The 14,919-nt window shown below is 32.1% G+C and overlaps 2 protein-coding genes across 2 annotated transcripts in view; one reads left to right on the top strand and one right to left on the bottom strand.

Moving 5' to 3' along the window:
• Window positions 1-14,919, top strand: part of LOC149573109 (glycine-rich RNA-binding protein RZ1C-like) — a 30,206-nt gene extending 15,287 nt beyond the window's left edge. Inside the window, exon 2 of the mRNA XM_089814288.1 lies at window positions 13,995-14,919. Coding sequence (XP_089670414.1) covers window positions 13,995-14,660 — 666 coding nt within the window. The 3' untranslated portion in view covers window positions 14,661-14,919. The remainder of the gene's footprint in view (window positions 1-13,994) is intronic.
• Window positions 14,797-14,919, bottom strand: part of LOC149573108 (uncharacterized) — a 1,327-nt gene continuing 1,204 nt past the window's right edge. The window contains exon 3 of the mRNA XM_089815909.1: window positions 14,797-14,826. Coding sequence (XP_089672035.1) covers window positions 14,797-14,826 — 30 coding nt within the window. The remainder of the gene's footprint in view (window positions 14,827-14,919) is intronic.

The raw sequence follows: 14,919 nt of genomic DNA, 5'->3' as shown, positions 1-14,919 counted from the left end.
AATCTTAATCATCAAAGATGTTTTCAATCAACAGGGTTTTTGGAACTTCTATCATTAGATATAGTCTACACAATATTTGGTAGCATATGTGAAGTACCAATCTTTTCCTGTAAGAATATCCTCAAACATAAAAGAAAAGGTCAAAGCAAATAACCCTTATAGTATGTATAGAACTGCAAATAAATGAATAGATAAATGTAAAGGATACAAGTACTTATCTGCCCATGAGGGTCATGAATAATCTCCTTTTCTAAGGATGGTTCAAGTGGGAATGAAACATTGCCTATTATTTCCCCCCACAATGTAAAATCCTCACTCTTATATCATTGAGCACTTTTACATCACATCAAATTTGACGACTTCTTTCTAAGTTCCAACTTGCTCTTTTCATCCATTGAAGCTCCAAACATTCATTAAGCTTAATAGTACAAATTAACACAACCTCATTCACAATACGTCAATATCTTGATTAAGTATGATTGTGCCACTTAGAATGACTTTACAACTCATACGTCAAGCTTCGTTTATCAAAGAGAGACTTGTAGATAGTTTAATTAAAGTCAGAACTTTCTTATGATGTACACAAGGGGTAGGCCCATTCACATAGTTGCATGAATTACAATCCTCTTGACTGTTATTATTTATTGATCATTGAAGATTCCATCACAACATTGGTTTACTCTCTCTGAATTAATATGATCGGTATGATTGACGGTAGACAAAACCATATCCTCTATATGCTTCCTCTGACGGATGAGTCAGAATCCCTTTTGAATCTTAATCTCCCTCTTTTTCCTACAATAACATTCTCGGAAGAAGAGATCAAGGCACATAACTCTTATAATACAAATAATAATACAAATAATATTGTTAGTAGTTTAACTCACGCATGTTACTAACAACATAAATAGATTTCGAGCATTATTATAATGATTCACATATAGTTTTCAATTGTATGTTTATATTTTTGTATAGAATTCAATAATCTACAATCATGATAAAATGATTTAACATTTATAAAATGAGAAATCATAATGATCTAATTATATATACATCATAATATAGATCAACTAAATATTTAAATATATACAACTAAATATTTAAATATATACATTATATTCAATATGTACATATTTTAATGTATGCTTTCAATATATTATTTCCTCGTTATAAAATATACTCCCTAACCATTTCGCAATCAATATTCACTTATATGAACATTCACAAGGAATAGACAAATACTTACCTCCTTATCTCATTTAGGACGTGTTATCTACTTCAATTGGGTGATTTATCACTTTTGACAATATATCATATGCATTTCGGTCCCTTTTAATTTCCTTGTCAATGCTTATTGTCAACGTCATTCTATTCAATCATGTATGATGAATGATAATTCACAGTGCATATTCATTTTTTTTCTTACCATTCAAATTCCCAATCGCTCACTGTTTTGTAGTTGGTTTGTAGTAGTCATATCTAGAGCACCAAGGTTATTTATTTCGAGCTGAGATACCTGTCATGTGATGTCTCTCCAACTTCTTCCATGTCATTTCTATTGCTATCAAATTTCTTTTAATGCCTATCATCAGTGTAGAAATCAATTTTCCCTTCTTTCTCCTCGAGGATAATCCCACATCCCAAGGTATACACTAAGGGTGAAGGTGTATAAATTTTAATTTATATTCATTGTAGATTCTACCATTCTAATTTGAATATAATGTTTATTAATTTTGAACCAGCCAAATTGCAGATTTTAATATTATTTGTTCGCTGTGATGATAATGATAGAAGATAACCTCCCACCTCCGTATGAGTATGTTCCTTCCTGTGGACTCTTTCAACCTCTTGATTTTATGCTCCTAATGGCTAACACTTTGACTTGATAGACTGTTTAGGTGTCCTTTCTTCGAATGCTAAGTACTTAGAATGTTGCTTTGTTTTATATCAATTGTGTTTCATGTCCTTTTGTCCTCCATAATTCCTCTGTATTGAAATGAAAAATTGATGCACTATAAGTTGGTCTTAGGTGGTTCCAAAAAAAAAAAGATATGGCTCATGATTTTATATCCACCGTTGATTGGGTTCTTTCCATTCCTTGATTTTTGCATTTGTCTAGACTGTTTTCTTATTAGTGCTTTTGCAATTTTCTTCGCCTCTCATTGAGTCAAATAAAAGTAGATTAATCTCATATCCATTTATTAATGTCTTCTATGATATTCATTGTGTATCGCCGCATCCGTCCGTGGGAGATAATATTTTGTTCTGTCGTTGTGCACATTTAGCAATCCTATAGTCTCTTTCCACATGCGCCAAACTAAATATAAAACATGATCAAAATGAGAAGGGTTGCATTTTTATGTCGCACCTTAGTTCCATTTGGTCGCCATGTATCAAATAAGATATGTTTAATATGAATCTTAGTCAACTTATAATATTCATACAGTTTGCAGACTTGTCTTTATCCACGCAAGGATTCCATTCTATATTTTGATTTCGTCTGATAAAATGGAACAATGTCTCTTTATCGTTGAAACCAATATGTCTTATTGTTTGAGTCTCTACCAATGGTTTTTCTATCTGTCAATGTAAGTAAAGTATATACTCTTTTACAAAGAACATTGGGAGGTTATAACCCAACTCCAGGTCAATAGAATTGAACAAGCTATATAGCTCGTCATCTAACACCACCTATGTGAATGGCGTGGGGGGAAGAGATGGAGCATTGCACATTGTAGAAATCATGCACAGTCACCAGAAAGACAAGGGCCTTGTTCAATCGTAAAATCTCATTCATCAATGTCACTGTCCTTTATTTTAGGCTTTTATACATCTGCAATAGGCTTTGATCCCATGTTAAAGTAACTAAGATCGTTTTTGCAAATGTATAATCATTGCCATTGTAATTGATGATTTCCAAATGCAAATTTGGATCTCATATAAATATGAGAGGAGACATGTCTCTATAGTTAATCACCATTTAGTTTATAAATAACTATATGTATAACTCATCTTTAACATATATATAATATTAATATATTAGCCATATATGTAATATAATATAATATTATTATATTATTATATAATAATATATAATGCATAATATATAATACATATTATATTTACATAAATTATATATATTATTATATATAAGATATATAATGCATAATATATAATATATATTATATATATAAGATACTTAAGGACAATTTATTTATCATCAATGAGGTAGCTTTAATAAAATCAATCCAATAGAGGCTACAACAAAGTCATGTCCCGTAGCTTATGTAAGTCACACACACACACACACACACACACACACACATCAATAATAGGAGACATAAAAAATAAAAATAATATATATATATATATATATATATATATATATATATATATATGTATGTATGTATGTATGTATGTATGTCAGTAATATGAGACAAAATATATATATATATATATATATCAGTAATATGAGACATAAAACAATGTTCATATATATATATATGTGTATGTATGTATGTCAGTAATATGAGACATAAAACAATGTTCATATAAATCATGAATACAAATACCCAATGTAATGAGTATATCACTTCGACTGATGCTATACTTCCAACATGGTAAGCGCTAAAGAGATAAAACATAATAGCATAATCCATCTCTTTTAATTTCTCGTAGGCCCCATTATAAAGACTTTCCTTCCGAAAAGCTTCATAATCCTAACTTTAGGTAGCTTAAGCATTGTGTTTACCATTTATTAGAAATCCCTCTAAGAATAATTCACTAAGAAAATTTATTTATAACTTATAGTGGCCACACATATATATATATATATATATATATATATATATATATATATATACGTATGTATGTATGTATGTCAGTAATATGAGACATAAAACAATGTTCATATAAATCATGAATACAAATACCCAATGTAATGAGTATATCACTTCGACTGATGCTATACTTCCAACATGGTAAGCGCTAAAGAGATAAAACATAATAGCATAATCCATCTCTTTTAATTTCTCGTAGGCCCTATTATAAAGACTTTCCTTCGAAAAAGCTTCATAATCCTTACTTTAGGTAGCTTAAGCATTGTGTTTACCATTTATTAGAAATCCCTCTAAGAATAATTCACTAAGAAAATTTATTTATAACTTATAGTGGCCCCACAACGCCACTTCTATGACTGAAAAATAGGAACTTAAGGTGTGATCCCATAATGACTAATTAAAATAATCATTTTTTATCCTTATTAATCCCTTGGCTCCATTTAGGGGACGATACAAACATATGAAAAACAAGTACAAATGGTTTTTGAATATATCAAAGATTTAAAATTGAATTTATAAGTATTTTAAAATCAAACTTCTTACCTTATATTTGATCAATGAGCATTATCAAGTACCTTTTGTGATAACTTCTTGTGACATTTATTTCAGCCCACATTATCCACTTTCCACAAATTACTATTGAATTTAGAGCCTTCTACACCTCAATTAGCCTCTCAAACAAAATTAGATAGCTAGTTTAGTGTTCGCTAGCTTGAGAATTTTTTTCCCTTCAGAAAGTGTTTGAATAATGCAAACGATGTGTGTTGGTTAGATTCAAGTAATTTTTATGTCTTTGGCACTGACTATTGTAGCTTTCACACAATCGATTTCTCTAGTTACTTAAAGTATTGTTCAAAGCATGAACAACACACAATGCTCAAAATTATATATTTACAAGTGCCTTTAAGTTTTAACCATCAAACTAATGAACTGTGTCCAAAAATATATATTTATAAGTGCTTTCAAACCATCAACTAACTAATTTACAAACGTGAGCCAACTTGGTCACAAGTTGCGTAACTCTCGAAGGGTAAGGCTTAGCCTTCTATAGTGCTTTAAGGTCTCCCTCAAAATAATCTTTATAACCTTGAAATACCTTGAGCAATTAATAACTTCAAGTGTATGAGACGATTGAACATATAACACAAATTTAAATATTGGCTTATGTGTAATATCGGTCCATCCACCCCTTACAGGGACAACCTATCCTAGTCCATGTTTGTCTTGTGTGCTCAAATAAGTTCAATTTTTGAACATTGTTTGTTGGGGGAGGGATGCAATCTTAGTTCTAAATTTTAATAGTGGCCAATGTGTATTATCGATCCACCCATCCTTCACAATGGGACAACCTATCCTAGTCCATGTTTGTCTTGTGTGCTCCATCAATAAGTTCAATTTTGGAACATTGTTGAGGGAGGGATGCAAGTCTTAGTCTACAAGGATCCAATCCATTTGTTAAAAATCCCTTTGAATAATATGGAACATGTTGCATGAAATTTAATGACATGGTTAAAAAAGAATTCTTCCCCAAAATTATTTGCATCCTTGCATGCTTATGAACTCAACATTCAACAACCATGGCATTATAATTTGTAGTGGCTTCGACTTCACTCTATTAGAATCCTCGCCTCTTACATCCCTTTTAGAAACACATAACTCTTTGGTGTATTGCGCCATAAATTGTAGTGGTGCAACTTTAGATTTGTGTTTACTTGAGTAATTAATAGGCTAGCTATAAGAGAGTATGAGAGATTGAACATATAACAATATATGTAATAGTGGCTGATGTGTATACAGTTCCACCCACCCTTTACAATGGAACAACCTATCCTAGTCCATGCTTGTCTTGTGTGCTTCGTCAATAAGTTAAGTTTTTTAACATTGTTGAGGGAGGGATGTAGTCTTAGTTCTACAATGATTACATCTTTTTAAAAATCTCCTTTAATGGCAGAGAACATGTTGCATTAAACTTAATGGCATTGGGTTTAAAAGAATTTTGGCTACAAAATTATTTGTACCTCACATGCTTTTGAATTCAATGTTCACCATCCATGGCTTCATTATTTGTAATGGTCTTCCTTGTCACTCTATTAGAATCCTCCCCTCACACATCCCTTTGAGAAATACATAACACATTGGTATAATCCATCATAGATTGTAGAGGCACAACTCTAGATTTTTCTTCACATGCCAAAGACCTACCTAGCCATTTCAATTCTTTCAAAGTTAATTTTTCACAAACCATATTCATAGTTTTAGTCACATCTAATAAATGGTAACCCTATTGTATCCTTGTTAAATTCAGTTTTGCATACATGAGAACCTATGTTACCGGTTTCAGTCCTTGCCACCTAGATCTAGGTCTGGGCTTTGAGTGCTGTGGGTCCAGGCAGGGTCCTTATTTTGGACTATGGGTCTGCTTGTGTCCGAGTAGTGTCCTTATTTTGGATTGGTCTACTCGGGTCCGCGATTCGAGTAGGGTCCTCATTTTGGACTGTGGATACGTCCGAGTCGCCAGTGCAGACCCACAATCCAAAATAAGGACCTTGCCCAGACCCGCAGTGAACCCAAGCGGACCCATGGTCAACTTGGGAGGACCCATGGAGAACCCACGAGGGCCTTCAGGTTTCCCTTTTTTTTTTGTATATATATAGCCCTGCCAAGGGATCCAAAAGAATTAAGCTAAAGTTTTACTAAGTTTTCCAAACAACTTTTTATTTGAAATAAAGAATAACGTACACGCCAATCATAAAGTAGCGAAAGTAATAACATACAATCATAGATAAGCAAACATAATAGATTTCATTCCTTAAGGAGCCCAAGATGTTGAATCACATTTAAGTTTAAATAATACTAAGTCAAATAAATAAAACATCCATATGAAAGTACAACTACAAGTCCATTCCACTTAATAATATACATTTGTTCCGAATGCCACTTGGCAATACAATTCAAAATGCACAATCATCCACTGTACATGTCACAGGGTATGAAAGACTTGAAAGAATATACATTTATAAAAATAGATTACATCATCACTTCCAAATCCATGAAACAAAGTAAAATACAATAAGTGAAATCATCCATCATAAAGATATAATCATCCATCATAATACACAAATATAGAATGAAAAGAAATGCAGACAAGGAACTCTAGCTACAACATCAATGGACAAATCTCAATGGTAAGAGTAAAAAGCACTACCACCCAACCTCTTGGTAACCCAAAAAGGTCCACTCCCATTGCACTGAGGAGATAGTCTCAAGTCCCAAACATGATATCAAACCCAAAATCAAAAGTAATATCTATGTCAAGGAAACCCTAAAAGTAATTTAACTCAAAGGTTCCAAGATAAATCGACAACTGAACCCAGAGACAAACAAAGACACGTAGGGAATCTACTATGTAAGCAGGCAAGTGTCATCACATGAATCAACGCTAGAGTTACCCTGGCAGTCTAACTTAACCCCGACCCCCTAGTGACTCTATGCGGCACTAGTATCCTTTTGTATTGACAAGGCATACTAACGATGCATGGTTGCAACGAAACGTTCTCTCTACTCTCATCCTAGTCTGTACTAGCACTCGAAGCATGGGCGAGAACATACAAAGACTCTTATTAGGTTCATTTTACTCTCATTTAGTGTAGTGTTTTCACTTATTAAACAACTTACAATGGGTTACCCTGGCAACCACTTTGGGCCTCGGCCTCCATTGCAAGCCACTTTTCGACATTACATATAGATAACCTACCCTAAGCCCATAAAATCACAAAGCAAAGAATCATAGTATTTCCCTTAGTCCTATACAAGTGATTGAAAAACATCAAAAGATAATTCACAATAACCCATCAGTTCTTTACAAGGAACTGGAAAGCATTCCAAACATACTGATCAAAGACTCAAAGGTCAAGACACATATGTTATACCAATTATCTCATAATCATACAAGGACATTGAAAGCAATAATGAATCATATAACCAAACTCATCATAGAGCATACCAAACACATTACCATGATTGAGTTTAAAAGATCAAGTGCAAATCATCATAATATCACAAACACAAAACTCCCAAGCCTCTTGTAGACGTCCTAAAATTGGTCAATACTCTAGTCAATGCAAACCCAAAACATAGACAACATATAAGTAATAGTGTAGTTTCATAGTTTGGTTTGATTTTGAAAACACATAGTTGAGTTAACAATAAGGTTAAGTTTTCGTTTCAATGTATGTTTCATGTAGACAAGTTTCACAGTTTACCTTTACAAATTAACCCATTTCTTATATTTAAATAAAATGCACAATTACCCTTATTTAATTATAAGTCAATTATTCCAAGAGAATTTAAGGGTAATTATTTATTAAATTATTAAAATAATTATTGATTTTCAAATAAAATAATTACTGTTTTATTAAAATTAATATTATTAATAATAATAAAATAAATTTAAAACTCCATTAAACAATATTCATCATTAATCAAACTTAATTAAACTAGTTTTATTTTAATTAAAATGACAACTATATTAATATCTTATTAATTATTAATTATTAATAAAATTGTTAATAAATTCATTAATTAAAATTAACTATTTTAAAAAATTATATAAAAATTCATTAATAATTAAATTAATAAATAATAAAACTATTTAATAAAATTATTAATTAACATTAAATAATAATAAAATTTTTGTAAAATAGAAATATAAAAAGTTTATAATCGACGTATCTTTTAAAAGCCCGCCTTGCTATCGCAGCGACCTTGTTGCCGGGACAACAAGTGTACTTGCTGTTCAAGGCAGCAAGCTTGCCGTGTGGCCTTTAATGGCCTTCGACAGCCCTTGTGCTGCCGCCGTTGGGGGAATGGTGGGAGGTGGGGGTTTGGTGGCCCCGTCTCCCCACCAAAATTTAATAGTATATATATATTTTTTTATTTTTTATTTTTGTAAAAATAAAATTAAAACAATCGCCCCCCCACCTAAAATTAACTTTCCCCTTTTATATATATATATATTTTAATAGAATTTCTATCAATACTTTGATAGGAAAAATACAACGAACCAATCAAATTTTCAATTAAAATTTTCCATTCCGTTCAAAACCCTTCCCAATATAGTTTTCAATTTTAAATCTATAGAAAGAGGGTTCTAATGATATTTTAATCTTTCACGTATACAGAATAAACTTGCATGCATACCAGTAATTTCAAAATACAACATTGAAAGATTTGTCACAATGAAATTCAGATAATCAATTCATAGTCTCGAAGAAGACAAGAATATTTAAATAACGTAATTAACTGGGTGAAAAAAACACAAGAATCTACCTGGTTCTGATGCTAAAGTCACACACTCAAAGATTGTAAGAGAAATCTTCTCTCAAAACCTCTCTCTGAAAATTTCTTCTCCAAAATTCTCGATCCGTGGAAAAGGGACCCTTAGTTGCTGATGAGGAGTTCTCTCTTGAATTCGGGGCACTGATTGTGTGATCACCTGAAGGAACTCCTTGATCACAACTTTTTAACTCTATTTTCTTTTTTGGAACTTCATGCATACTTTATGACAATTTTAAAACTCTTTAATAAATTAATATCTTTTTCACTCTTTAATTTATTTTCGAAGCGTTAATTGATATAATATTTATTATAACTTAAGTAATAATAATATTTAGCATTTATTTACAAATGATCTCCTAAATATATTATTATTAAATTAAATAAATATTATTATGCTCTAAAATTAAACTATAAATTTCTTGTTAAAATTATTCATTTATTTAATTAATTAAATATAATTAAATATTAAAAATATCATAATAATTTTCATTAAATTAAATCATTAATTTAATCTTTTAATTTGACTTAACAGAAAAATTACCAAAGACCTATAAGACGAAATACGAGAACCCATCATAAAATACCACATACAAGATCAAACTTAGGGTTATAATCACAAATTTACGTCATATGATGCATTTGGAAGGGTAATCATCTCAGATATTTGTCCTAATTTTTTAGGACAATTGGATTAAAGGTTTAGGATTTGGACTCAAGAATTTATCTCCCCTCTCTTACCATTGAGATATTGTGATAGGGTACGCTTATCTTGGCAATTCAGGGAAGTCGATACCTGATACTTGCAATCTGCATAAAATCCATGCATGTACAAACACATATATTCTAAGTTAAACAAACAATGGTAGGAAGTGGTGCATCGTGTAGATTCCAACTAGTTGGTGACTACAACTCCCTTCCTTAACCACATCAGAAACATCATACATAAAAAAAAAACACACACACACCATACAAATGCAGTATGGGGTAAGTATCCATAAGAAAACACATATAATAATCCATCTATCTAATCATCATCAAATAATTGAAATCATTGTAATAATCATCATCAAGGTATAATCATGCATACTAGAAATAAATTGTATCAAGTAGTCTCATCATAAAATCACTTGAATATGAAACAATATTTGATAATCTGAAAAATAATGCTATTCAATAATCATCAAGCATAAACTGGCCTAAAAGAGTTCTGCAATAATAATAAAATGTAAAGTAGGGTAGGCACTACAATATCAATATCAATGGATTCAGGTTTGAGTTCGGGCAAAAAAAATTTCCATTTGGGTTCATGGGTAAGTATATATATATATAACCTGAATCCATCCCCAAACCTGAACAAGTAACTTAGATGAGAACAGTTTTTACTACCCCAAGTTTTGGACTTATTATTGTCCAAAGTTTGACTTATTGCTGTGAGGGTTTTATGGGTTTGATTGGGCTTTTTGACATATTAATGATGGTTGAAGGGCATGCAAAAGGGTTTGATAAAACAATTGTTTTTAGAAGAAATTTGTGACAGCAAACAAAAGAAAACAAAATTAAAACCTAAGATCTTCAACAAACTAAATTAAAAAAGAAAAGAAACTTAAATAACAGCATCTAATTTAGCCATGGGGATAATGTCGTACACCGCAATGTTGAAAACGATTGTTGTCAATTCTGGAAGTCATTGCAAATCTTCTTTATTCTTTCCTATTCTCCAGGTGCAAAAACCAAAATTGAACTTGGCAAGGTATGTTTCTTGGAAATGGATTTAAATCAAAGTTGCACAGACACAGGTGCTGATATGGCAAGATAGGACATTTATTAAAAAAACCCCACATATATAACACACTGTTTTAAGTTATTCAAAGATATTTTCATTACTTTGGATTCTGATAATGTACACATAATTCCTACCTATTCCAAAGTGCAAATAGTCAAAGTTTATATCATCATTAAAATAAAATTCAGAGTAAGAGTGATTCACCCTCGGTGTGTATCACCTAGATACGAGTGCTATGTGTTCCATTCATTCCCATGGAAGATAGGGTTTCGTGTACACTCGTGAAACATGGGTCTTTGAGTTTCACTCAAAAGCTAAACAATTGAATCCGAAGTAACAATTTTACAATTCAAAATAGAATACAATTTATTTTAAATCAAAATTCTAATTAAAATTAAAATTTATACATTCAAGAATTTTTTATAAATATTTAATTTATAAAGTTTTTTTGAATTGAATTCAGTATATAAAATTGAAATCAAATCATTGCAAATCAAATCTATATTTATTTAAAAGCCCTTAAATGTAAAATTATTATTTATTTTATTTAAATATTTGTCATTTTATGTATAAAAAAATGACTATATACTATATTCAGAACATTTAAATAATAATCAAATGTTTAAATTTAAATCTACTTCTAGAGGACATAACTTTAATATTGTAAAACCATCACAAATAATACATTTGTTCAATATCTAAAAAATATTGCAAACAATACAAAATTCTGAGTTCATTTTTAATCTGTTGGAAAATTAAATCATCTCCTGTGTTAGGATATTTGTGAATTCATTTTTAACAGTTTAACTTAATAAAGTGGAAAAAATTCAATCTATATAAAATCAAATCATGCTCCCAAAAATTTAAAATTTTTTTTTTTTTCGAATGCATCCGTACGCATTGGCTTGCTAACAAAATGCAGCAGAATTGCAGGATAACAGTTTCTTGCCCCTTTCAAACCTGTTCTGTTCATACCTCGGTCATTTCCACTGAACTGTATCAATACCTGTGTTTGGTATGGTGGTGACTGTTAGGAAAGTGAGGGTGTTGTATCTTGCGATTGGGTTAAGGGTATTTGTAGAGTTTGCTTAAAAGGGTGCGAGAAGGCTTCTGGGCTGCACACATTCTTTTTTGAAGTTTTTTGGCACTAGTATTTGGTTTTAGAAATCATTGAAGGTCATCCTAAGAAACATGCATTACTTGTTTCCCTTGCCGTCCCACTGTCCCAGGGATGTGTGATGCTTGGGGATAGAGATTTCAATTAGGGAAGGGGATTTATCTCTACATGAATTTAAGGAGGCAGATTGTAGGAAAAAAGGATCGAGTCATTAAAAGGTTCATTAGGAATTGGTCATTTTAATTTACTTTTGTCTGCTGGTCAAGTGTCGTAGTTAATGCAGATATCTTGGTAATAAAAATAAAAGAAACTTCATCCCACATGAAAGAGGAAAAGAACTGGAGTGGGGAAAAGGCTTAAGGAAAGCAGCTTTTGCACATAGGTATACTCAGAGTTGAAAATATCTCAGATAAGTTCACTTAATATGATATTTTTTGGCTCCCGTGCAGTAACGTCAACTTATCTCGGATAAGTCATTGCAGAGAAGTTACAAAATATCACAGAGAACTCAGTAAAATATCGGAAAAGCAGAATTTTTTTATTGGAAAAACAGATTTGGACAGGAGAGAGGGCAAAGAAGAGAAAGCAGGTTCCATCAGGATTGTAAAAACAGATTTTAAGTTCCTGATATTTTGCCGAGAAGTTTCCGACTTATCTCCGATATTTTTGATTATCATTTATTTTGCCCTCGGAGATAAGTTGCTGGGATAGTGATATCTTGAACTATGGGTATACTTATCTGTTTGGTGAAAGTATTTTAAGAAAGTAAATCTATTTTTTTGTTCTATTTGATTTTTGCCCTTTTTTCAGGAACATTTTGACCATATATTAAGCTCCTATTTCGAAAAATTATATAAGTTTCTTCAATAGATTCAGACTACAGGTTTTTGAGATTTATGTTCTCTTTTCAGCTTTCTTTTGTAATTAGATTTAGAACAGCCTAATGAATTGATATCTTAATTTCTTCAGTAGAATTATATTGGCAGTTGATAGAATTTTATACAATTTTTTTTTCACAATATTTTACACTTTTATAAGTTTCCTGCACTTCTATTCCAAATTTTTTACTTAAAGCACTGTAAAGTACACATGAAGTAGTTGATTCCCTTGAATGGTTCCCTCCCTATGAGAAGGATACACGAGCAGCTTCCTTGACTTTGGATTGCATTTGTAAAGATTTGTTAATCACTCTACTTCTTCCCTGTATTTTTGTTATTAGGATTATCTTTTACATTTTCTGTTGTATTTTATGCAAGTAAATTTGGAATAAAAACTTATGAACTATGACAGCTCTGGGACACTGTTACCATGCAGAACCCAAACATAAGTGGATTCTTTTGATGAGTGCAAGCATCAAGAATAATAGAAAACATGGCTTGTATTTCAACAAATGTTAATTCCTTTGAGATTATTTTTATGCTTTGCAATCCAATACATATTTACTGTGGTGGTGGATTAGATTGTGTTATTGAAAATCTCAGTGGTTTATAAAAAATTCACACAGGTCTACCTAGAGGCCTTTGTTTGACAAGTTACTGATATTGTTTGTGGAAGAATTAAATGAATTGCTGGTTTAGATTTTGTAATTACTGCAATTTAGCACGGAATTGTGGCATTACAAAGATTCTTATGAAATTTCAGGAAAGGAAATTCAAATATCTTGAATAAAGTAGAATTCATACAAGAGACTTACTAATCAGAAAATATTTTTGTATCATATGAATGCAATCTGAATTTATTAATCTTTTTTCAACTCTTTTGGGTTAACCTTGTTTGTTTGTCATCCAGTGCAATGGTCTAGGTATCTCTTTTGCTAATGGTTGTATGTTCACATAATATTTGTTTTCTATTTGTGTTATGTTTAATTAATAATGCCTTATCTTTATATATTCTACTAAAATCAGGGTTATTTATGCAGGTGATGTTGGACAGAGAAACGGGCCGGCCTCGTGGCTTCGGCTTTGTGACCTTTGCTGATTTGCGAGCTATGGAAGATGCTATTGAGCAGTTGCATGGAAGAGAATTAAATGGGAGGAACATCTCTGTCAACAAAGCCCAACCTAAGGCAGAGGTAGATTCTGACTATGGCTATGGTGGTTATGGTTCTGCAAGAGGGGATTATGTTGATAGAGCACCAGGACGATCTGATTGCTTCAAATGTGGTCGTCCTGGACATTGGGCCCGAGAGTGTACTGTGGGTGGGGGTGGTGGTCGCTTTTCATCTCGCCCTAGATATGGTGGTGGTGGTCGTGGAGACCGTTTTGGAGGGGATCGTTACAACAGCCGCTATGATGACCGTTATAGTGGTGGTCGTTATGGTGATAGGGACCGGGGAGTTGATAGTAGGGATCGTTATGGCAGTCGTGAACAATATGGTGGTGATCGTTATGGTTCGGACCGATATGCACCAAATGGATATGGAAAAGATAGGGGTTATGAGCGTGATAGTGCAAGGGCAAGTGATCGATATGGCAGTGGTGGGAGTGGTGGTCCAGCACGTTATGAGGGAAGCTACAGAGAGCGACCGGGACCATATGATCGCCCAAGTCGGGGCCGACCATCATCTTATGATGATCGTTATTAATGACTTAATGTTTGCTGTGTTTATATTTTCTTAATGTTACAGATCGATGTTACCTGCAGACTATGTTATCTAAGATGAAACACTTGTAGTAGTGATTGGATAAGACAATGCCAGATAGTTCAGCTATGCTATGTAGTCACGACCGCATGTTTTCATGTTGTTTAGGCTTTTATTAATACAGAAGTTGGTACATGCAAACCAGTTGAGCATGGTTTTGGACTTAATTTAAGAGCCTTCTTTGTGTGGAAGGGATTGACAG

The sequence above is a fragment of the Cupressus sempervirens genome, chromosome 2 (genome assembly GCF_028749045.1).
Source record: "Cupressus sempervirens isolate cs-2001-9-10 chromosome 2, ASM2874904v1, whole genome shotgun sequence".
NCBI classification, from domain to species: domain Eukaryota; kingdom Viridiplantae; phylum Streptophyta; class Pinopsida; order Cupressales; family Cupressaceae; genus Cupressus; species Cupressus sempervirens.
The sequence above is the reverse complement of the archived record's forward strand: the minus strand, read 5'-3'. Positions and strand labels throughout refer to the sequence as shown.